Genomic DNA, 25799 nt, shown 5'->3' on the forward strand with positions numbered 1-25799 from the left:
ATTAGAGATTGAATTTTGATGCAATTTTTTACAAGTATGATTAGAAAAATAAGATATTATTATTCTTAAAATTTGGTAATTTTTTATTAAGTATATATTATTTTTATATTTTTTTGTTAACAACCAATAATACTTTTAAAAAATCACAAAAAAATATATACTTAGAAAAAAGTCACCAAATTTTAAGAATAATAATATCTCATTTTTTTAATTATGTTTGAAAAAAATTACATCAAAATTCAATTTCTAAGATATTTTTTGAAAATACATATTTACTATTGGATATTTTTGTCATATTTTTAAATTATTTGAATGTATTTTTATCGATAATAAAATTTAAATGTATTTTTGTCGTTGAATAATTCAGGAACGTTTTTTGTGGTTAAAAAAAAAGAAAAGAGGAAGATGTTGAATGTTATAGTAGAAAAAATTTGTCGCCATATTTAATAGTGCATACTTTTTTTTTTGTCATGACCCGAACCGCCAATTCGGCCCAGATCCAAATACGAACGAAGCTCCAACTCCAATCCGATCCGGATTTTAAAACACACGGATGCAATTCAAATTGTAATCTTTATCTTCTTTGTGATGCGCTACTACCAGGTCTCCACCCATCACGTCGCAGTCGTCTATTTCATTGCCATTGCTTGCCACATTGCCGTCGCCTATATTATTCTCGTTGACCGCAACCTCGCCTGTGCATGTGTCATGATACTTGCCATCCTTGCCTCTGTCGCTTCCGCTTCCGTTTCCGCCCGCCACGCCGTCGTAGCCCGCATCACCGTGGTCGCTTGAAGCCCGAACATGCCGACATTGAAAAAGTCTTCGCCGGTTGGTATCTGTCGCCACCAGTTCTTCTGAAATGATTGCTGCGATACCCATTGCATTTTCTTCCATTGTCGTCTCTGTTGAAGACGTTTCGCCGTCGAGTTTCAATGAGGCTTCTCGCTTATCTCCCGGCCTGAAAGAAGTGGTTTGCTCTCTCTCTTCCTGTGCCGCCAGACATTGCATCACTTGTGGGCTTCTTCCGTTTTCGAAATTCACCTGCCCTGCTAAATCCGATCAGGTCCACTGTCTTCTTCTTCCATCTTCAACGGGTAGATTTTCTGTCTCTTGTTGTATTTCTTGGCCCTCGGTTCGACCCCAGCGGATACAACTACTCAAGCCCCGAGTCTCTAAAAATGCAATTTGTTTTAGATCTCCCTTCAAATTCCATGTCCAATCTGCCGATAATTCATCCGCCAAGCACTTTTTCGCCACTTGATGCGCCAAAAAGTTCCCTTCCCTTGGAATCCATGTGAAACCACTTTTGGGGATCTTTGCAGTGAGCCATTGAATATCTTTAAGAATTGGTTCTATCTCCCCAATCCTGGCCTTCGACTTCACAGCTTGGACTAAGGTGAGACTATCGGATTTTATTATTATTTGCTCTATTTGAAGATTTTTTGCTAAAATTAGTGCTCTTCTAACTGCATGTGCCTCTGCTACTAGACTAGATGAGACCTTGATCTTCTCTGTTGTTTCGGTGATGATTCTTCCTGTCCGATCTCTGACTACTACCGCTAAGGCACCCTCCCCTGTTTGCTTTTGGTATACTGCATCAACATTTGCTTTTATTCACTCTCCTTGAGGCAGTCTCCATGTAGCTTTTCTGTTCTTTCTTCTTGACTGAACTGTTGTTGTGGCTTGAGTTGTTTTTTCTATTTTGTTGGCTGCTGTGAATTCTGATTTGTTTTTATATTACTTGAGTGAGTTTTTTTTTTTCCCTCCTGTCACAATGGATAAAATAGTTCTCAATCTTAAAGTATTATAACATCACAAGACTATGCACCGCAATACTTGGTTGAGTGGCAATTATGTTTGCCTTGCTAGGAGGTGCACCGGGTTCAAATCCCAACTGAGGTTGGTTGTTGTTTAAAAAACCCATAGGATTATGGGCTGTCCAATCCGCTTGACAAAAAAAAAAAAAAAAAAAAAAAACATCACAAGACTCACTTATACTACACATTAAACATTCTTATCCGGGAAGGTTGAAGGAATTGGATACTAGAAGTAGAGGCAGGTGAAGCCATGGAAACAAGTGTTTTTTTGTGTTACAATGTGTATCCAAACCCATGTTTGTTTGGGCCGAATATGATGCAAAGAAAGCTTCAAGCTTCAATCTCTATTGTTATCTTTGGTCTGAGATTTCATGTCCATCAGTTATTTACCCAATTTCTCATAGGTCCATTTTCAAACATGCTTTCCGTTAGCCCAAATCAGGCCCATTTCTTTACCACCAACCTGGAGAGGGAGGCACAGAATGAGTGAGAAGAAAACACAGCCTGAAAAAAAAAATCCCCAATTCCACTTTACACAGAAACCCTAACCATAACCAATTCATCCCAACCGTTCCAATCTCTCTCTTACTGCCACTTTTCCTTCTACCTCTACTTTCTCAATTTCAATTCTCTAATAAATCCCCCCAAATTCCACACCTTTTCACATAATTCTCCAAAAAATTCGATTGGGGTTCGTTTCGTTCCCATTTCATGGACGACATGGAAGACGACGCAAGGTACCCTCCAAAATCCTTCCCTTTGAACCGACAGAACCCTTCCCACCGCCACAAACACCCAATTAGACCACCCCCATTCCACCACCACAACCCTCGCTACGAGGACCAAGACGATGACGATTACGACGACGAAGAAGAACACGCCGAATTCGAAAACTACGGAAACGATGTCGTTGATAACACCAACAACGAAGACGATGACGACGACTGCGGTAACGGGGGCCAAAACGGGTATTTCAAGAAGAGGAAGGTCGGGGTAGGAGGTTCCCCTGTTCCGACAGGATACGAGTTCGCGCCACGTGTCAAGTACTCATACGGCGATGATTGGTCAGAGCATGCCACGTTCGTGCTGCTTGAGGTTTGGGGTGACAAGTTCCTGCAACTTGGGAGGACAAGTTTGAGGTCTGACGATTGGCTTGAAGTTTCAGAAAAGGTGTCTGATGAATTGAAAGCTGATAAGAGCGTTGCACAATGCAAGAGCATTTTGGATAAGCTCAAGAGAAGGTACAAGAAGGAGAAAGGAAAGGTTGAAGAGTTGGGTTTGGGTTCTTGCAAGTGGGCATTCTTCAAGAAGATGGACATGTTGATGGCTTCGTCGACACGGCAAGAGTATGGTCTCGCTTGTGGCGTCGATGGTGGGGAGTATGTGTTCATGAACACAAGGGTGTACCTTAGTAGGTCCAATGGGTTTGATGAGATGAGGGATAGTCCCGGTGAGAGTGAGAGTGATGAGGATGAGGATGGTTTAGATGGTCATGGTGTTGGGGTTGGGGTTGCTTCTGCGGCAAGGAGGAGGAGTGGTGTTGGTGGTGGTGAGGATGAGGAGGAGGAGAGTTCGTTTCGTGTGCTGGCAGATTCGATTCAGAAGTTTGGGAAGATATACGAGAAGATTGAGAATAGTAAGAGGCAGCAGATGATGGAGTTGGAGAAGATGAGGTTGGATTTCAATAGAGAGCTGGAGTTGCAGAAGAAGCAGATATTGGAGAGGGCTCAGGCCGAGATTGCAAAGATACAGGATGTCGATGAGGATGAAACCGACACTTCTACCGAGAATCTCAGTGAATGAGGTTGGTTAACTATTTGACTGTAATTGCTTGCACTGGAACATGGTATCTTGTATCATTATAGGGACTTAACTAGGATTGGAATAATTCCCTAAGATGTTTAAAGAATTTTTGTTTCTGTTATAAGCACTGTTTGTAGACATTTGTTAGGATTTATTATCATATAAAAACATTATCTTCTGAAGTGATTATTATATATGTACTTTCTATGTTAAAAGAATTATTAGATCACACTGCCAAATGAAATTGACACCACAGTTACATTCTATATGAAGAAAGCGGCATGTGAACCAAGTAAAGGAAACAAAATACATGCTATCAAACACCTAAGGTGCTGTCATGCAAGTTAGATATGAGACTGTTGGTGTCCCTTTAAAGTTAAGATCAATTTCTTTTTGGGGCGGAGAAGGTAGGAAATAGTCTTTTAAATAGCAAGTATTTACAGGAATATGCAAGGGTAGATCCTGATACTTCGCATGAGAACTAAAATTAGGGTACAACTTAGATTCAATTGAAGAGATTAATCATATGTTTGCCGAGTCCTTCAGACTAAAAGGATAATGGAATACCCGAATGGTTGAATGGGAGGTTAGCATGATGAGATCGATCGATATTCAAAACTTGGGTTGTCAACCAACTTATTGGTGGTCAATGGCATGGTCTATTTGCCAGGTATAGACTAGGACTGTGCGACTTTCCTCTTAAGACAAGTTCATTGATTTGGATTTGTGAAATAATCTACTAAAGTACTAAGATGAGACTAAGAAACGATGTTACGATGTGCTTATTTTTATTCACCTAGAGAGTTTGCATTTTACAGATTAACGGCACCTTATGAATTTGCATTAGATGAGTCTTTGTATCTCTTGTTCCTGGAGTCCGGTTCATGAATTTTTGTTGGCGTGAATTCATATCTGATTCTTCAACAATAAATTGAAAATGTTTATCACAGGAATTGGAATCTTGGAAAAGGCAGTGATATCTTAATAGAGCACAGTGCAACAGCTTTGAGGAAAAGATTACCTACAAGCTGAAATGAGCTGCTACCAGTGAGGTGTTTAAACTGTTTGTATACTCTGGCAATGAGGAAATTGTTGCTGGAAATGTAACTCTTGCAAGAGTAACCTGCAATAACTTGTGGAGCAATTTTAATAAATTGCTGCACATTTATGTAACCATTTCTGTCAACATAGGTGCTTTCATCCTAATTTAAGTGATGTAAGTTTAGTATTTATTTGGTTTCACAAAACGTTCTCTATTTTTATTTTCATTGTTTTCTAATTTCAGAATTTTGTAAAGAAAAAGTGAAAACAGGGAAAGTAAAACTCTGTTTTCATTTTATATTTTTACTCCTTTTTTTTTCCGCCACAAAATCTTGAAACTAGAAAATATTGAAAATGAAACACAAATCAATCAAGCCTTAATATTGTCATGATTATTGTGTGCCAGTGCATATGTAGTTATCTACTGATTTTGAATATATAACATTATAACTGATTATTTATAGCATTTGTTTGTCCTTAAGTTTCTGTTGGATTTCAGTCTTCCTAAACATGGTAAAGAATTTACTATCTTATTTTACCATGACTAAATAATTAGAATGTTTTCACAAAAAGAAGATCTGCAACAAAAAAAGAAACATTTTGATTTCGAAATGTGATACAGTAAATTATATTGTGGTACTAATCAATAATCATTCTGTAAAACGAAATATTTTGCCTTATTTGAAAATTTTGTAAAACATAAGACTGCAGATCTTTACCAGCATTAATCAAACGACCAGATAATCCATTTTAATCACCTGAGACAGCATGGCCAAGCCTTCAAGGAAAAGGTGTATTCACATCATTTTAACTCAATAAGTTTAGTTCGTTAGACTGGATAATGTGAAGTTATATTTATATGTGGACGTCTTTTTATAGTATACAAGAAATTGTTTTATTATTATTTTTTTTATTTAGGGTTATTAGTTTATTACCCCTACTTGGCATCAGTCAAGTTTCGAATCCGGGTGCACTTATTGTAAGGTATAAAAGATGACCACTAGACCAAGGTTTTGTGTGCATACTAGGAGTGAGCACGGGTAGCAGGTACCGGCTAATTTTTTTTAATATTGATTAAATATATGTGTAATACATTATTATTGGAAGATTAGGTATTTTTTTTTTATATGGTGTTTTATTCAAATCGGACGGTCCGATTTGTTTGAAGAGAAAAATAAACTACAAATCGGAGGGTCCGATTTGTTTGGGAAAAAAAATAAACTACAAATCGGAGGGTCCGTTTTGTATTTTTTATTTTTTTTATTTTTTAAAATAAAAATCGGACGGTCCGATTTCAACATTAAAAATTTTTTTATTTTCGAAATCACAAATCGAACCGTCCGATTTGTGATTGTTTGTTAAAAAATAAAATAAAACAAACAAATCGGTGCCTCCGATTTGTACATCTCATACCAATGTGAAACACACCTCTACTCACAGTTTCTTGTTATACACTTCTCTCTCTCACACATAAAAAATAATAAGCGGCGGGTACCCGATTACCTGTCCGAACCCGAACCGAACTAATTAAATTGGTTCTGGAACCAACGGGTAATCGGGTTCAACCCGAACCAAATCGATAGTCTTTGTTAGTGATTGGTTCGGGTATCAGTTCTGGGCAATGGCGGAGCTTAATTCAGACAAGAGGGGGCCATGGCCCCCCAAACTTTTTATAAAAAACTTAGTAGTACTTTTTCAAGAGATAAAAAATAGTTCAATTGACTTTTTTTTTTTTGAAAGTAAAAGCTCAACACAATAAAGTGGAGCATGACAGACAAATACCACAAACTTATTTATTTACATGATCACAACAAAATAGTAAAAGTCCCCAAGTCATCTTCGGCATAGCCATCAACAACCAAAGGGAGCAACACCTGTCCACTCATCCACACTAGTCACGGTCATGTCGATGATCTCTTCAACACCTTTGCTTTTATTCTTAAAAATCCTCATGTTCCTTTCTAACCAAATGTTCCAAATAATCGCACAAAAGCTTCTCAGCCGCTGCTTTCGCTCCTCCTTATTCCTCGGTTCCTCTGTCCAACTAAGAAAATGCTCTTTCATCGAACCCGGATAAGACCATTGACGGCCAAATCCTGATATCTAGGCACTCCACACCTGCCAAACAAATGCGCAACCTAGAAACAAGTGATGTATATATTCCAATTCGTTATTGCACAAAACACAGACAGTATCCTCTGGACTGACAATCCCAAAGCGGCTTAGCCTCTCCTTTGTATTCACCCTGCCTATCAAAACAAACCAAGCAAATAGCTCCACTCTTGGTGGAACCAAACCTTTCCAAACGGTCCTAGTGAAAATGTAGCTGGTTACCTCCTCCGGCAGCATTTCCTGCTGCAGTACCTGCACAAATGAGTTAGTTGAAAAAACACCTAACCTATCATATTTCCACACCACTCTATCCTCTCGGTTATTTACTAATTTCACAGGTCTCAAAGCCTCATGGAGTTGACTCAGGAGTTCCAACTCCCATTGGAACAGCTCACGCCTCCATTGGAAGTTCCAGATCCACTTTAACCCATCCCAAAACCCACAGTCCCCAATAAAAGATCCACACTGGTTTGAAACAGAGAAAAGCCTCGGGAACCGATCCTTCAGAGAGCCACACAGTAACCATATATCCTCCCAGAACCGAGTCCTTCGCCCGTCACCAACCTCCATAGACAATCCTGTAACCATCTTATCCCTTATACGTTGATCCGTGAGTTGTAACTTGCAAATATCCTTCCAAGGGCCTCCTCTAGTAGGTAACGTTTGAGTTAACAGTAGCTGGTTAGGATTCAGATTATTACACGAACATACAACCTTTTTCCATAGTGGACATTCTTCCTTTTCAAACCGCCACCACCACTTAAACAAGAGTGCCGTGTTGCGAATCATAGCATCTCCAACTCCCAACCCGCCTAGCTTCTTAGGAGCTTGCACCACTTCCCATCTTACTAACGCCATGCCATTTCTACCATCTTCCTTGCTCCACAGGAATCTTCTCTGCAATGAGATCAGTTTCTCAGCAACTGCTTTCGGCATCTTGAACAAACTCAAATAATACACTGGCAGACTATTTAATACTGATTTGATAAGCACCAGCTTTCCCGCTTTATTTAACACCTTCGCTTTCCATAGCCCAAGTTTCTCCTCCACTTTGTCTATTATAGGCTTCCAGGTCTTCACTAACCTCGGGTTTGCTCCTAAAGATATTCCAAGGTATTTAACTGGGAGGGTGTCTTCCTTACAGCCCAATATGTTGCACATCCGTTGGACCCCCTGCTCACCACAATTAATTGGAATAAAGCTGGACTTATCAAAATTAATCCTGAGACCTGACATCAACTCAAAACATCGCAGAAGTCGCTTGTAGTTCTTAATAGTCTCCTCTTCAGGCGGACAAAACAGAATAGTATCATCAGAAAACTGCAGGTGTGACAATTCAATACTATCTCTCCCTACCAACAACGGAGATATGCGACCATTTCTGATAGCCTCTCCAACCATTCGATGCAGCACATCCACAATCAGTACAAACAAGAAAGGAGAAAGCGGGTCACCTTGTCTGAAATCTCTTTCCATTTTGAATGGCTTAGCTGGAGAACCATTTATCAGAACTGACATAGATGCAGTTGTCACACACTCCATAACCCACGCTCTCCATCTATGCCCAAATCCCATCTTTTGTAATACAATGTCCACAAAACTCCATTTGACTCTATCATATGCTTTCTGGAAATCTAGCTTGATTATTGTTGCCTCCTTTTTCCTCAGTTTCAGCCAGTTTACTGTTTCACACGCAATAAGTGCCCCCATCATGTATTTTCCTCCCTGTGACAAATGCACTCTGAGTCTCCCCTACTAATCCCGACATGACTGCCCTCATCCTCCTAACTAGAACTTTCGAGATAACCTTGTAAACGCACCCCACCATACTTATAGGCCGTAAATCTTTGATCTCCTTCGCTCCCACGAACTTTGGTGCAAGTGCTACCCAAGTGATATTGGTGTCTGCCGGCAGTCTGGATGTCTGGAAGAACCCCATCACTGCTGCCGTGAATTCAGGCCCAATCTCGTCCCAGCATCTCTTTATAAAATTCATGTTGTACCCATCACAACCTGGGGCTTTAGATGAATCACAGTCCCACACAGCCGCTCTGATCTCTTCAGCCGATGGCAGCTCCTCTAAAGTCCTAGCATCTGTTTCATCTATCTTACCCACCAATCCATCTCTGAATCCCATCATAGGAGAATCTTCTTGATGATATAAATCCTTGTAGAATTCTCTAATAGCTACCTTAATTCTCGCTTGATTCCTGACCTGTCTGCCGTTTATCACCAGTGTATCAATCCTATTATTCCGCCTTCTTGCAGAGGCTATATTATGAAAGTATCTTGTATTTTTGTCCATCTCCTTCGCATGCCGAGACCGCGACATCTGTTTCCAATGAACTTCTTTCCTTACATACCATCTCTCACAACAAGTGACCAACGCCTTCCTTCTAGCCTCCATCGTTCCATCATACACTCCATTGCTTACCATATCATCAATCTTCTTGATTTCTTCCTCAAACCGTGTAATTTTTTTATCCATCTCACTAAAATTGTCCTTATGCCATCTTTCCAACGGGATTGTCAGCGCCTTCAATTTATCTGTGAACTGAATCTCCCCCAAACCTCTCCACTCCTCCTTGACCATGCTAAGGAAACCCTCATGTGTGAACCATGAATCAAGACTTCGAAACGGCCTTGGACCTCCCCCCAACTTTTTATCTTCGATTATTATGGGGCAATGATCTGACAGACCTCTTGGCCCTCCTCGTAACCGAGTCTCTGGAAACTCTTCTAACCATTCCACAGTTACCAGTGCTCTATCTAAACGACTGCATGACTGTCCTCGAAACCATGTGTACTTACGATCAGTGAGCGCCAGATCCACTAACTGCATATCTTGTATCCAATTCTTGAATTCTTCCGCAGTCCGAGGTAAGCTAGTTGCACCTTTCCTTTCCTCCACATGTACAATCTCATTAAAGTCTCCTAGAAAACAACACGGCACCTGACATAACCCAGCTATATAACTCAGTTCTTCCCAAACCTGATTCTTTTCATCTCTGTTATGTGCACCATAGACCAAGATAAAAGCGCAATTAAAACTAGACTTTAACATTACTCCTTCAACACACAACCATCTCTCCCCCTTATAGCAATTATTCATTTTAAACAGAGATTTATCCCATATTAGCAGAAGTCCACCTGACGCACCATCAGATCCTACATACTCCCAACCTGAACCATCTTGCCCCCATATTCTCGCAACATCAAATCTCGTAACAACCTGAAGTTTAGTCTCAACCAATCCTAACAGATTTAATCTATATTTTTTCTGTAAGTCCTTCACCATTCTCAATTTTTCGTCTCCCCGTAATAGTTCAATTGACTTAAATACTTTACTATGACTTAAAGTATCTAATAAGTTCAATAAACAACACTCTCTCTATCTTTAAGTTCAAATATAAAAAATTAGATATTTTTTATTTATTTAATTTAATATTATTTTATATTTTATTATTTATTTAATTTAATTTTTTATATAATAAAAAATAATAGAATATTCGATAAGTATTAATATTATTGTATTTGTATAATTTGATAAAAAAAATTCAATAAATATTCTAAATTTTAATATTTATCTTTCTAACTTCTTTTTTACATATTTTACAGGATATATATTCAAATTTTTATATAAAATAATAAAAAATAAAAAATTGATACATTTTTTAAGTGGAAGGCTAATATTTAAGAAGGAGAACATATAACTTTTACAATATCAACACCTATAAATAGTTCTTCTACTTTAATGAATCACGAAGAAAGTGAGATATAACCTTCAAAAGTTCAAAAAGTTACATCTGATGACTTAAACCTTAACTTTTTGGAACGAGATCTTGAAAAACGGCTTTAAATTTGACAATATCATCCAAACCAGAGAGATGAGATTAGACGAGCTTATCTTAAATGGGGTCCATATAAAAAATATTTTGATAATTATTTTTTATCGGCCCCCAAAAATTTTTTTTCAAGTTCCGCCACTGGTTCTGGGGGTACGGAACCCGAACCAACCCATGAACCCGATCATATATTAATTAAATAAAAAATTGGTGTTTAATTAAAAAATTTGTATTTCCATTAGACAAAAATTATTCACTATTAATATGTTTAGATTTTAATCATTTTATTTTTTAATGTATTTGGTGTTTAACATGTTTGGATTATTTCTATTGATGTTATTGTTGAATTTTTAAGATAAAAATTTGGTTTTTTTATGAATTTCAAAGTCATCGGGTACCCAATTACTCGAACCGAACCAATCCGTTCTTAATCGGTTTGGTTTGGTTCGAGTACATACACAAAAAAATACAAATTCGAATCAAACCGAACCGATTACAATTTAATCGATTCGGTTCTAATTTCATCTTGAACCCAAACCAAACCGACCCGTGCTCACCCCTAGTGCATACAAGAAATGTTTTATCTTCTCTCATTTTTATCAATCAATTATGAATTATACTAAAAAAAATTGGTGCATATAACATTTGTCAAAATAAAATAAATCTATGATCAAGTGTAGTAGATTGAGATTCCTTGTGTAATGAAATTATGATATCATCAAAGTACTATGAAAATAAAAATGGGAATGCACTAAGTACTACAAAAATGGCTGCATCAAACTTAAAAGAAAGAATACATAATACATTACATGATGATGATAGAAAAAATACTAATACATTACATGAGTATGAGATTGATGTTCTACATTGGGAATAAGTCATCCTTGATAGCAGGACATATCCACTGTATCTGAATGTATGTGATCTCCCACATATCATCATCTTCTTTGGGCACCAAAATCTCTTGCTCCTTCATCTGTGTTATTATCTTCTTCAACAAATGAGGTATTATTTCACTCAAACTTGATGGACCATAATGCCCCAAGTCAGCTTTCATACACGTGTCCATCCTCCTCAATATGCCTAACCAGAATGTCCTAAATCCAGGGCTCTCAGCTATTTGCCTCAATGACTGCAAGAACATATCAGTAAACAGCTCCATTGCAAGCTTAAGTGTCCCTTCCATGCTCCTCATTTCCTTTTCTGCGCCTTCCCTCCTCGAGTACTCCAGCATCTTCTCGTGAAGCTCGTCGACCATGGCGAAGATCACAAGGTTGAAGTAGTTGATGCAATTGGATGATATAAAAAGGAGTTCCTCAGCAAGCAAGAAACTCTTGTGAAGAGAATGAACTGCATGGTTTCTTATCTCTTCTTGTCTTGACAATGTTGTTCTTCTGAATGCTTCTCCAAGTTTCACAAACAGGTTCATGTTGTAGTTTGCAAGGCTTCTGCTAGTTTCCTCATTAGAGGAAGAGCTTGTGCTGCTTGATATACTGAAATTACTCCCAGGATCTGAGTATAGAGTCCTGTGCCAATGGATCAACAAGTTAACCGAATCGGCTAATATATCTAGCATCTTTTTCTTTTTATCTGCAGGACTGTTCTTAGCTAGAAAACAACCAAAAGCACAATCAATGCAAAACGCATAATTCGTTCGTGACACATGAGTTCCATCAGAAAACAAAGTGACCAACGCATCCACTCCCAAGTCGTAGGTTTCCGGATACCTCCAGGCGACTGAAAGCAAGTTTAAGAGCGATTTCCATCCGAAAGGAGTCTGCAAATTTGCAGCATAGTCGGTGACTATTCGGCTGGCTGTTTGAGAAATGATATCATGGCATGTGTCAAGGATCTCTTTATCAAGCTTCCACATTAAAGTTATGGACTTGAATATGGCCTCCTCACTTATCTTGTCATCAACTGGTTGGGAAAAGAGCTTTAGACAGATCTTGAGAAGGCCTAAAAGAGCTTTCTCAGCAAATGGGACTGGGGAGAACATTTGGAACTGAACAACTGCTAGAAGATATTCATGGAAATTTGGCCAAAACATGTGGAACCTGTGAGCATTAACTGTGGCTACTGCACTGAGTAGTTCCCAACAGAACTCAATGGTTTCTTCCTCATCGTGCTGTGTGCTATACTTTTGGCCTTTTCCGGCAGCCGCAGATATTAAAGATCTTCCAAGGCTGTGCAAGGATTCTATGGGAATGTTTGAACAAGTACTGAAGATGCTACCAATTTGGCACAGTTTGATCATCTTGATATTCCTATCCGATTCGTTACTAAGGTTTATTCCATCATCCGTGTTGTCCGGCGAAAGGAGAGTAAAGCGTTGCATTATGGTACCCATTTGGTGGCTGCTAAATCTATGATCTTCAGTAGGAGATGTAGCTGATTCAGGTGTGGTTGCTGCATCTGCAGATTGCTCAAGATCAAGAACAGATTGGGGAATCAGCTTAAGCCTCTTGAGTTTTATCAAGCAGTCTACAATGTTCTTCCAACCCCCTCTAATCCCGTTGCGAAACATGTTTGCTATGGTGAAAACAGCAACTGTTGCCAATCTAGGCTTCAAATCATGGCCAAATGTGTAGAGAGTCTCTTCTGGAGAAGCATATGGATTCTGCAATGTGGTGAATTTGCAGAAAGATGTTATGAGCTCATCAAGGGTATCTTCTAGTCCATACTGAGCAATCCTCGCAACCGAGAACAAGCCTTCAATGCATTCATGGAGCAGCTCCTCTTCATCATTATGCTCAAAGAATGATGAAAGAGCCGCAACCGATGGACCAGCAATGCAAGCAAACATATCCCTGCATAATCTGCGATCATAGTCACATTGTATGTAATTCTGTGACACTTTGGATCGGTTTATGAGCTGAATCCACCTGCTTGGTGTCATGTCTAGTGACACAGTACTTGTGTCAAGGGCAATTGCATAACTTGAAATGGACTGAAAAAGCTCTGAAAGATAATCTCTAGGCAGATCCTGTCCTGCGTTGATGGCGCGATTGTTCCTAATGAATTCTTCTTCTGTCATCTTCTTCTTAACTTGAGGATTGTGCTGATCAGTATTGAGCATGATGAGGGAATAGCAGAGGATAAGAACAGTGTCCTTGCTTGCAAACAAGTCTGATGATTGCTGATCATAGAATCTATCCGAAAAGGCTTCGAGTATGCGCTGAATCTTTTGTGACTCCCCTGGCAACAAGAAACTCTCTAGATAGAACCGAAGAGCAGTGTCAAGAACCATCCCATTGAAATGGAATGTCTCTGTGAACTCCTTGAGAACTTTGAGGTAGAATTCATCAGGGTCTCCAAGGTATTCTCCTATGATCTTCTTGTCTAGGCCGGGTGTGTATCGAAAAAAGTAAGCATACCCTTTTGGATCCGGAGGATCAGATATCAATTTAGCATGCTTCAAGTACTCTAGACCCTTCTTATTATCTCTGTTGAAATGGTTTGCAGCAATCAGCAATTTCTTCTTCTGATATTTCCTCATCCTTACATGTTCCACCCAAGTGTCCAAATCATCTTCATCTCTCTCCATGTCTTCCCAAAACGGTATATACTCATTCAATTGAACTGCATAAGCACCTAAAGGACCTGAATCATCTTTGTCAATGTTGTCTGCAATGTGGTGAATCAGAATCAATAGTCCTTCAAAGGCTTGGATTTGCATGCTTGTGGAGGAACCACTCCCTGCAAATGAATGCTTGCATAGAAGCCTGCCGAAGTCCTCGAATACGTTCCGGCAACACGGATCGCAGTCAAAGTTCACATAAGCTTCTATGATGAATGTTGGTTGTCTGCAAAAGTTTATTATTCCCTCACCTGCTACTTCTTGAATCGAAATTGAGCTTCCGAAACTTGCAAGTCTTGTTAACACGTTTAAAAAGAAAGCTTCTAGCTGGAAACGTAAAAACCTACAACATTAAAATCATACATAAATAACATAAGTAGCAACACTATACAACAAATCTTTTAATGTTGTCTGTTCTGTTCATGTGAAGCATGAAAAATTACTTATAAAGGATATAAGAATATCTAGTGTGAATGCATTGTACGAGACTTGATGCTAACTTATACTATGTTTATTTCTCAACTTTTTTTTTTATCATGACTTTGACATGTAATTTTGTTAATTTGTTTCAAAGTAAGAAAGAATATATGGATAACATATTATTATATATTTAAATTATTTACTTATTATAGACGTGAAATATACATAAGATAAATTTCATAAATTGAATACACAAAATATTTCTCTTTTGACTAAATACGTAAAAATTTATATTTAAAATTTCGTTTATTTCTTTGACTAATGAAGAATAATGAAATCTAACCTTCTTAGAAAGTGGTAGGCATTCAAGACAGTGCTGCAAATCATGGACAAGACAAAGGAACTAGACCATGAACCATAGTAAATCAAATGGTGAAACAAATCATCTTGGATCATCCTCAAGAGCCTAGGGTGCCTCCCAATAACATCCCCACTAAGTTCAAGAGCAGAATTGATCATAAGCAACGCAAAGATCTGAACATTCTCATCAGCAGTGTGAGGTAAAGTCCCATCAGGATTCTCAATCACAGACACAACATTCAACAATGAACACAAGAAATGGAATATGTCAATGGCACACTTAATCCCATAGCCAGTCACTTCCCCACCATCACCATCATCATCCTCATCATCATCATCATCGTCATCCGTTTCTGATCCAGAGTATTCCCCACTGCGGAGGTGGCGGCGGCCACCCTTCTTCTCAAGCTCTGGAAGCCTAGAAAACACAACCTGAACAAGGGACAGACCCAAATTAGATGTATATATATAGAAATACACTTTTTCTTTGTTTTTATCTTGGATTTGAACCAATACTAATTAACTCTCTAAATCATTATATTAATTATTACATATTTATGTATATTATACATACTGATTCATTTTTTTTTAACTAAATAATCAATCATCAGAGTGATTAAATTTATTATAATAAAATAATCAAATCTACAATATTAGAATAATCAAACTTATTTATAGGTAATATAACAAAAAAATTTTGAGATACTAAATAAATAGTGCTATACACATAACATGATTATATATGATTTATTTGCTGTTACTAGTAAAATTTTCTGGGTTTGTATCAGCTTACCTGTATAAGCTCATGCATGGTGTACCTGGCATTCCTCTGAAGCAAATCACCGCGATTAACAGATTGCTGCACAACTTGAAAACAAGCATTGACAAGCGTGCACACAGCGGGATCACTGAGCAAGATGGAAGCCCTGTGGTGCATTGTCCCAGCAAGAACCTGAAGAATCTTCATCATAACGGCGTCCTCAGACACCGGATCAGTTTTCTCGAGTCGGCAACCGGTGATGGCGGTAACAATGGCTTCCATGCCTTCTCTGGCACCGGGCGTCCTTTCATCGAACACCTCGAACTTGAGGATCTTGAGGATGGAAGAGAGGGCGACGGCTGTGGCGGCGGCAGGCATGTCGTCGTTGAGAATGACGTCAAGGAACGGGGAGAGGTAGATAGAGGGGTCAATGCTGCGCCATTCTTGTGTAGGGTTGAAGATGAGAGAACGAAGGGACCTTAAGGAGGTGACAATGGAGGAGTCGTAGGTGTCTTCCGGGGAGGAATAGAGAGGGTTGAATTCGGGGCTTCGACGAATCACTGCAAGAACTGCACCAACCTCGGTGTTTAGCATGCATGAGAGTGCAAGTTGTTTCCGTTTTGATCTTGAAATCGACTTGCTTCTTTGGTTGTGCTGGTGGTTATAATCTTCTTCTCCGTTTAAGAAATCCATTGCTGATAACCGTTTTATTGATTTCGCCATTTTTTTTTTAATTTATTATTTCTTTTACTCAACTATGCAATAGTTAATTAAGGTGGTGACATCATTGCTTGTGCATGTGCATGATTTTTGTTGAGAGAAGAAAGAAAAGCTTAGTTGGTTAGATGAAAGGTTACATTAGATTAGAGTGATGAGAGTGGAGAAGATCGAGTACAAAGGAGAGGGGATTTTGCATGGAGTTTCGCATGTTTGAGGACACAAATAATCATGGGGAAAATGATTGCCGGAACATTTGGCAAATCACTCGTACATTTAATTTCTTCTGTTTTATTGTCTTATTTTTATATTTTATTTATTTGAAGGGGTTTTGCCTTGCAAAAATGTTCGTTACACTTAAGTTATGCTTATGCAGTATGCACATCAAACATTAGATTATCTCGTTAGTCTTCCTTGCGAAAATTATTATTGTCAACCTCCATTATTTTTATTTATTTATTTTGTTGTTCAGAGACAAAGAAAAAAAGAAAACAAGCTAAAAGAAAAGACTAGGCAAAACTGCCATCCTAATTTCTATCTAACATGGTCTTCTTGCAAGACCAGAGCAATCTCCTCATTAGGAATGACCCATGCTTTATTTAAGGTTTAGGTAATTATGATTATTAAGAAGAGTATTATTAAATATATCTAAATATAAATAATATTCATTGATAAATCCCAATATACCCTTCGCCTAACAATCCACTAATGCTAATTCCCCTGTCATTTAGTGTAAGAATTTTGCATTACTAATCAATCTCATACTTTTCGTTCGTAAATTTTTAAAATAAATAATTGAATCAAATACCTTTTATTGACAGAATAAAATATAGTTAGATATGTACATAACTTTATAATGCATATTACGGTAGAAGTTTCACATTATCTCTAATTACATACTTAAAGTTGTAAGGACTTTAAAATAGTGAATAGTTGAAATTTAAACATACATTGAGGGATGAGATGATAATTCAGTAGCCAACAGCCTTAGGGAAATATTGGCTTCAATGGCGGATTTGATTTGCTTCTTGGCAGGCTCCTCCCGCTGTGCTTGCCGGTGAATAGATCTCCGATTGGACCCTGTGCGTGGCGCCGAAAGCAGGGCTTAGTCTAATTTGTTTTGGGTTTTCCTTGGTTTGGGGTTTTTAAGCCCACATAATTCAAACCCCACCCCCCCCCCCCCCGACTCGACCAAAAAAAAAGTAGTAATAAAATAAAAAATCGGTAACATCTTTTATAGTGTTAAACATAGTTTAATGCCCAAGATTATTTTTATTTCGAGTGTCACAAGAAGACAAGGGACAGACATTATATATTGGCTAGTTCTCTAATTCTATATTTGCATCTTTTCCCTTTCTTCCATATAAAAGCAAAACATAGAAGCTATTATGTTTCTGAAAGGAAAATAAAACTACTCAATCAGTATAAATTTACATATTGCACTATGAAAGTCAGATTCTTGACCCCATCCTACCTGCCACTAAAACATCTGTTTTCCCGATCTAAAAGCAGCTTTTAGTTCATACCATAAACATATTAATGAATCTAAATCATCTTCATTAAAAGATTTAGAATCTTGTATCCGTGAGAAAGACACTAGGGTCTTCAACCAATCTTCATGAAGTGTTGAGAACTCTGATCTCTGTTCACTTGATCTGAAACTTCTTCCAATTGATTTTTTCATCTGTTGGCTAGCATTTGAAGCAACCTTTACGGTATTCTCCGGAATCCCGGCCTTAAGGGCAACCTGCAACCCATAGCTCTCCGGAGATGCTCCGGAGGCAAGCCGGTATAAGAATACTAGTTCCTCACCACATTTGGAATAGCCATCAGATTTTGACTTGAAAGCACAAGCCATGTGCTGCATTTTAACATGCGGATGAGAGGCGAACTCTTTAGTGAGTGGATGGTAATGTGTGGCGAATAGCAACCGACAATTGACCTTTTCAATCAGATGGCGGAATACCTGTGGAAATCCAGAGAGTTATTAAATAGGATGACAATTTTCAGACATTATCAAAACATGGATACTTTAGGTCACACTCAATTTCAAATGTTTACTATGCCTCAAGCACAAGGTATAGCCTAACAGAACCTTAAATGAAAAAAAAGAAGATAGCCACACTGTAATTCTCCAACTTAAAGAGTATTGAAATTCTAAGCAGTGGCACACTTTAAAATAGAACCAAAGCGGCCGCTTGGAAAACCTCACACACACACAAGAATGTTAAAGAGCAGAGCCTCACTGCATATGCAATGGCATAGCCATCAAAAGTGCTGGTTCCTCGACCCAATTCATCAAGTATAACTAAAGAATCTTGAGTAGCATTCTGGAGAACTGATGCAGTTTCTGTGCACTCAATGTAGAAGGTACCTGAAAATAGAAGCAAAATTTGTTGGCCTGTACATTTCATCTTACTAGAAGCATTGATTTGTTTAAGCAGGAAAGATCATCTGGATGCCGTATGGTACAAATTATAAAGCATACTTCCATTTGTGAGTACTTACTCTCGCCTGTCATGATTCTATCTGTTGCTCCAAGCCGTGTGAAGATGATATCCACAGCTGAGAGAACACAACTTTCACATGGCACATAGCAGCCTATCTGCAAAGGCATCAGAGGCATATTATAAAGAAAGGTATCAGAAAAAGATGACATGGCAAAGTGCATAATATATAAGATGCATCCCCCTAGAGGTTTCATAATTCAGACATAAGCCCCTTGTATTATTCCAAAATGTGTAATGTTTTCCCCTTACAATAAGGAAAATTTGTTACAAAGAAAGAAAGAAAGGAAGGAAACTGAACAATGGTGTATACTTAAATCAGGCGGATAGAGTAGAGAGTGCAGAGGTCTAACAGGGGGAAAGCACGAGAGAATATACACTTGAACAAAAGAGAGAACCTGGGCCATTATAACAGCCAGACAGGTGGCACGCAAAAGTGTTGATTTTCCACCCATGTTTGGTCCAGTCAGCAGCAATGTGCGATGATGCCCACCTTCATTCTCACCAAGAATTATGTCATTGGGGACAGGCACACATCCATTTTCTCCAAGGGCAAATGGATGCCATAGCCCCTTCATTTTAAGCACAGGTCCTCCATTGTCTGTACCCGTAAAACTTTCTGGCACTATGACAGGCCTACACATACTTCCAGATGAGAAGCTAGAAGTAACAGCAAAGGATCTTAGCACGTCAATGCAATTGATGGCGTGAACAACTTCAAACCATTGTGTAGCTTTCTCCAAAAGTAGTTCAGCAAGTATTGTAAGTGTTTCGGCATCTGAATCTGTAACATTATGATTCTGCCACCAGATATAATATATGCTTAGTCATGTATACAAGTAAAAACTTTCCCTCTATTCCTCACATTAATGTTGACAAAGGAAAAAAATATTCAAACATAACAACATAACATAACAAGCAATTGCATGTTCTAACATATAACCATGTAATATTGTTGAAAATTTGAGAATCAACATTTGAGATACAATACACATCAAAATTCCAAACTGTTAATTCTATGTAGAAAAAGGCAAAGCAGTCAGCTTGCACGTGTTTAACAAAGATAATTAGAAATGGATTTGGTCACCACAATAAATGAATTGTTTAAAACTTTAATTACACAGATGTTTAGCATAATGCACCAAATTTGTTAAAAGGACACAAGGCTGTCAAAATAGAGTAAGCTTACACAGCCAGCCCAAATAGTGCAACGAAATTCATAGCTTATATAAAAACCAAAGTGATTTTCAGTTAGCCTGGTTAAACATTTAGCCTCCTCCCTCATCTACATTTTGGACCAGGCTCATTCCCCACTTCCCGAAGAACCAAATCTAAAATTTCCTAACAAGCTAATCCCACCTACAATTACCCGAAGGCTTGTCATCCCTGGATCTTGTATCTGTCAAGTCTCCCACTCCTTGCCTATCATTCACATAGTCCCCAATCTGGTCTCAGGTGCATGACCTACTCACATAGTCTTTGGGATTTAGCCCTCATCACCTTGGACCCTAGATCAGGGTGTTGATTAGTGCTTCTTCCTCATCATACTTCACAGCCTTAGCTTTGGCTGATCAATGTTCATGGCCATTGAGCAGGTACCCTCATTTTAGTACTATATCCAATATTGTGAACTAACATACATCCCTTGATATTATTATCACTGAATATTCTTCTATTTCAATATTTAAAATATTCGATAAATTACTGATGGTTATCAACAATTATAATTTCCAAGTAACACAGCAAACTGTCACTAACAGGACCCTATGATGAGGGTACATGCCAGTTCCCATACAATATAAGTTTCAAACTAGCAATTTTTTTTATCTTTAGTGCTTGGGTTTAGCTCTCATGAGCCTGGAGCCCTTAGATTGAGAAGATATGAAGGTTTTATTTCATATTTTTTAAATGAGAAGCATGAGTAAGAAAACAAACCTGATAATTTGGGAAGTCACTATCTACAGCTGCTTCAAACTGACTAAGAAATTGATCAAGCCCATCACTACCAGCCAGAATTGGTAGTTTAAAGACTTTTGTCAAGGATGATGTTAAAGGCTGCTCATTCTGTAGAAGAAGCAACAAACTCAAAGCAGTGCGAAGCCCTTTCACAAGTGACCCAAATACTTTCACCTGTAATAAATTAAACATTACATATGTGCACCAAGCAGAGACTATGATTGCCATAAAAAATGCAAAGTTGCTAGCAAGTCAATGTGCTTATTTTGACATTAAAAAAAGATGGTATCTGACATATGAGTGAAACTTGGTTTCAAAGTCAGTGTGAAAAACAATTACCATGTCCTGAACAAATGAGGCATAAAAAACAAAAATAGAAGTAACTCACCCTCTGCTTCAATATTTTTTTTGCCAACAAAGGCAGTAAAAGAGGGCCTGATAGTTGAAGGCTGGACTTGGTTCGGCCAAGCAATAGTTCCAAATCTGAAAGCTTGCGAAGATGTTGAGCAATATGTGACACAATCTCCGGGCGAGTCATTAAATCATCAACTGCATCAAGCCTATTTTTAATTCCTTCAGCATCTTTTAAAGGACGACAGATCCAGCTCCTAAGAAGCCGCTTTCCAGATGAAGTCACACAGTTATCAAGATATTTGTACAAAGTACCTGAAGTGAGAGGAGAACTGATTATACAACTGCATATTTAATTTATAATAAAATTATGTTGTAAAATTAAGACAGTTCTAAGATAGAACAAATCAAATAATCACTTACCTGTTTTCCCACCATCTGCATTATTACCAAAGATCTCCAGATTTATCAACGTCTGACCATCCATTTTAAGGCATCCCCTATAAACTTGGTAAGGATATATATCCCCATCTTGAAGGACATCATCTAGCTGTGCATAAAGTAGAACATTTTAATACTGCTACTAACCATTGCAACATAACTGAATATTCTTAAAAATACTGCTACTAACCCCACTTAAAAGGAATCATAGTAAGCACTAAACATACCTTCAATCTAACTAGATTATCAATCAGTCCACCAAGAGCACACATTGCAGTTTCATGATGAATAACTTTGCTCAGCACATAATCAAGTGAATGAAAAGACCTCTTAAAGTATTCTTTTGAGCGAACTAAATCATTGATTTCTGTGTTTACCAAGTCAGCAATAGACTGCACTGGAGTCAACTGTAATGTTGTTGAACCTGCAAAAGAGAATTGAGATTCAGAAATACTTTCTAACATTAAAATAAATTAGAGGACAATGAGAATTTTGTGCCTAGTATATAGGGAGTTTGCGTTGTAGTGCCAAAATATCCAAAAACAAAAGAACAAAGTAATGAAAAGAATTGCGACCTGAAAAGTGTTCCTAATGTAATTAGTCTCAAGTTATCAGAATGTACACAAGCAATTGCGTTAAGAATAATGAACATATATAGCCTGAATTCCTATGAAAACATTTTGTTCCATATATATATTCATATCATATGGATATAGTCCAGGTAGTGTCTACAGATTCAGAAGGTTAATCATATTGTGTACATATTAAAACCTGGTTCATTTTGAAATAAGAAAAACAAATTACCAAATAAATCATAACATTTTCCAACCACAAGATGTTTATTACTATACAAAACCGTGCAAAATCAATTTCAAGTAGTGCTGTAATTGATGTGTAGCTCCCAAGCCAAAGAAACACCCATATAAAATCCCAGAGTACATCACATTAATATATCCCCACACCAGCAACAGAAGATCACATCTCACCATGTAATGAGAATTTTCTAAGCGCTTTCTGAGCTCCTTTGGACAGCCCTGAAAAAACATTATATTTTAACATGAAATAATGGACCTTTAGATTTGATATGTATTTGAGAATAGATTGTTGTTCACCTCTACTTTCATATATAACTTCCTTAGGCGACACCTAAACACCAATGCCCAAAATTAAATTAGCTAAAAGTTTTACAAATGAGTTACAATTCATGAAACCTATACCCTAATTATAAAAGTGAAAAATAGGTAATTAAGATGTCCCAAAACATACTTGCATCAATAAAGCTCCCAGAGCAGAACATGATGCATCATCATCAATGGAGCCAACCCAAAATCGAAGACGAGCACAATCAACAAAAGCAAATCCATACACAACTGAACCATCATCCAAGCTGGTACTACCCTGTAAATTTTTCAATTTATCACCATTTAACAATTCGAGTTACCAACAAAACTATCTATGCATTAGGTATACTTATAATAGCTTGCAAAAATTAATAACTCAGCAACAGTGCAAACCTCTTTTATTGCAAGCAGATGGTTGGCATCAGGCCCAATATTACCCTCCACAGTGGTTGATGGAGTGATGACCTGAACTAATTTTCTTTGAATAACCTGAAAATATGATGACAGTCAGTAATACCATGCAAAAAAGGCAATCTAAATTTGCACGTTGCATAAGATAATTTGTTAGAACTCAAAAGCACTAAGGATAATGAATAAATAAAATGATATATACAGATTTATCTTAATTCAGTTCAATGTCATGTTTTCTGCTGCAATATCACTACATCAGGTAGGAAACAGTTTCCAACACATACAATAGACTGAGACACAGGAAATTCAAAATGTTTGAATGAACATGAATTTATCCACATCTAGGGTAAAAAGCTATGAAGCAAAACTTTCTATGTACAACCAAAGAACAACGTCATCTACAAGAATTTAGCAAAGCCAACACAACTGTAAGCATGGAAAAACTTACAGAGTTGGCTCCTCTAGCCTTTGCTTCTTCAGATGTCTCCAACTGCTCCACCCTTCCAACCTTGTATCTTCACAACGAAAGAAAAAACTCAAAACAGGGCATACTAAGTCCTCAATTCATTAGCTAGGAAATTGATATGCAACATGATTAGTAAGATCATATCATGCAATCTATCTGGAGTTAGCCATACTCATCTATGTGCTGCACGAAATCTCCACTTCAGATGTACATTACATTTAATCAAATCAACTTTCAAACAAAATCTCACTCTATCCTTAGTACTTACCCCCGAGCAACCAAGTTTTGAACAGCATCATCAATCCCACTTTCAGATATACCAACCTGAAGTAGCAAGTAATAACAACTCTCTTTAATCTTTAAGAGGTAAACAAGTAGGAAAGTAATAACCAAACGACTATACACGACAAAAGAGTTGACCTGTCGACATTTTCCCACACCACTTAATGTTATTTTCCAATCAAGCTCCTTATGGCCAATTTCAGCATCCATTTCATAGAGCTCATAAAACTTCCCCTGTGAATGCCATTAATTATGGCAGACTACTATTAATTGAAGGTAATGAATACACAGTAAATCCTCAGAATTAAATGGTATTACGACATCAATAGTCAAAATACTTCATGAACTAACCACTTTAAAAAATAGCAGAACATCCATGTATTTACACTTGACACTCCAATACTGTTTCTGTGAAGCTGACATCTTTTTCAAAGCATCCGGAGGTATATAAAGTGTTGTCCTGTCGTACAAAGGATCATTGGGCCTTCTTCCACTTGCATCCTTGATTCGAGAAGGATCAAGCCACTCAAACCTGCTAGCCACTTCTGCTTCCTTCTTAGTCAAGTTCAGTGATGGTGAATCCTCAAGAAATCTGACTCGTTTACCAGAATCCATCAATGAACGAAACTTGGATTCATCATCTCGACTTCGCTTAGCATGAGAAGCAAGAGGCTGCATCCCTGGTGTTTCAGGCCCAACAACATCATCATTAATTTCGATAGGCTTTAACTGATTTGCCTTTGCCTTGAGACTTACAGCAGTATTTTTCACCATAGGTTGAAAAGCTCCTTCATACTCCTGATGCTGTCCTTTACCGTTAGCACATAATGGTGAAGAAGACTTACACAAACTGTCATCTGATGACTGGCTCCTGCAAAAACATTAGCACACATAAGATCATTGTAGTGGCAAAATAACAAAAATAAAAATTAATTAAATTAAACAGCATTTTCATTTAGAAATTTCAGTTCCAGCAGTATTGTATGTTCGGTATTGTTTAACTTGCTAGAGAATAAAATTCCTTGGAGAAATCAAATTGCTTCAATTTACTATGTTGCAAAAGTTTACCGAATAATCCAAAATATGATGATTGATCATCATTCTCAAAGTGAAAATTCACATGCTATTTTTTTCCATTCACCTTTCACATGCATTTAGTTCAGATAACAAGTTGACACTTCTGTTAACTTACATTTTTTCTATTTTCTAATAAACTTAATGGAAAAAGAAAACAACATAAGAAAATAGAACGTCGAAATAAGCACATTTCATTTTTTTTCTCTCGCATTTTGGTGAAACAAAACCCTAAGGGGAATGACCGAATGAATGACTTGTACCTATGACTAAGCTTATCGCCGTCGCTGACAAACTTGTGCATGATGCTCTCAAAGAGGTTAGGAGCAAAGCCATTCCCGCTCGAAGCGAAGGTCGCCGGTAGAACCTGACGCGGCACCTTCTCCGGCGGCGTGTCGGTTCCTCTGACATCTTCTACCGCCGGCGCTGGAGGATTGACGGCGGCCGTGAAATTACGGTCGTGTTGACGGACAGACGAATCGGTAGGTCGGCGCTCACCGGAAGATTTGTTTTCCAGCGAGGCTTTCTGGAAGAATGAGAGTATCGATTTCTGGCGATTCATCGTTGAGGTGAGAATGGGAGAGTGACAGAGAAAATGTATGAAAGGGTTTAAGCTTTACGGTAGAATTGTGTATATTTGAGACTGTGCAGTAAAAATTTTTGGCGCCAAGGGGAAGGTTTAGCGCTCATTCTCAACCTGTTAAATTGGGTGTTCCAAAAGACCAAAACTAT

At 37.9% G+C, this 25799-nt stretch overlaps 3 protein-coding genes across 5 annotated transcripts; 1 reads left to right on the plus strand and 2 right to left on the minus strand.

The window, feature by feature from the left end:
- Positions 1-569: 569 nt before the first annotated feature.
- Positions 570-5127, plus strand: LOC112751179 (trihelix transcription factor ENAP2). Of its 2 annotated transcripts, XM_072217184.1 has the most exons (3): positions 570-1399; positions 1492-3624; positions 4574-5127. In XM_072217184.1, exon 2 carries the CDS (start codon positions 2532-2534, stop codon positions 3621-3623), a length of 1092 nt encoding a protein of 363 aa, XP_072073285.1. In that variant the 5' UTR covers positions 570-1399; positions 1492-2531; the 3' UTR covers position 3624; positions 4574-5127. The 2 variants fall into 2 exon arrangements, with proteins under 2 accessions (XP_072073285.1, XP_025656021.1); XM_025800236.3 differs by having other exon boundaries at positions 589-3624.
- Positions 5128-11483: 6356 nt separating this feature from the next.
- On the minus strand, positions 11484-16464 carry LOC112749204 (ARF guanine-nucleotide exchange factor GNL2-like). The gene is made up of 3 exons (XM_025797465.2): positions 15775-16464; positions 14965-15413; positions 11484-14544 (listed from the first exon to the last, which is right to left on the minus strand). The coding sequence occupies exons 1-3, from the start codon at positions 16462-16464 to the stop codon at positions 11484-11486; spliced, it is 4200 nt and encodes a 1399-aa protein (XP_025653250.1).
- Positions 16465-17710: 1246 nt separating this feature from the next.
- On the minus strand, positions 17711-25799 carry LOC112751180 (DNA mismatch repair protein MSH7). 2 transcript variants are annotated; one of them, XM_025800238.3, is made up of 17 exons: positions 25331-25799; positions 24345-24864; positions 24132-24227; positions 23980-24035; positions 23694-23760; positions 23228-23323; positions 22980-23111; positions 22826-22859; positions 22700-22747; positions 21941-22137; positions 21696-21822; positions 21310-21587; positions 20901-21095; positions 19364-19765; positions 18967-19063; positions 18705-18832; positions 17711-18424 (listed from the first exon to the last, which is right to left on the minus strand). In XM_025800238.3, the coding sequence occupies exons 1-17, from the start codon at positions 25627-25629 to the stop codon at positions 17939-17941; spliced, it is 3258 nt and encodes a 1085-aa protein (XP_025656023.1). In that variant the 5' UTR covers positions 25630-25799; the 3' UTR covers positions 17711-17938. The 2 variants fall into 2 exon arrangements, with proteins under 2 accessions (XP_025656023.1, XP_072073286.1); XM_072217185.1 differs by having other exon boundaries at positions 24348-24864; positions 25331-25795.

Source organism: Arachis hypogaea, chromosome 15, assembly GCF_003086295.3.
Source record: "Arachis hypogaea cultivar Tifrunner chromosome 15, arahy.Tifrunner.gnm2.J5K5, whole genome shotgun sequence".
Classification (NCBI taxonomy): domain Eukaryota; kingdom Viridiplantae; phylum Streptophyta; class Magnoliopsida; order Fabales; family Fabaceae; genus Arachis; species Arachis hypogaea.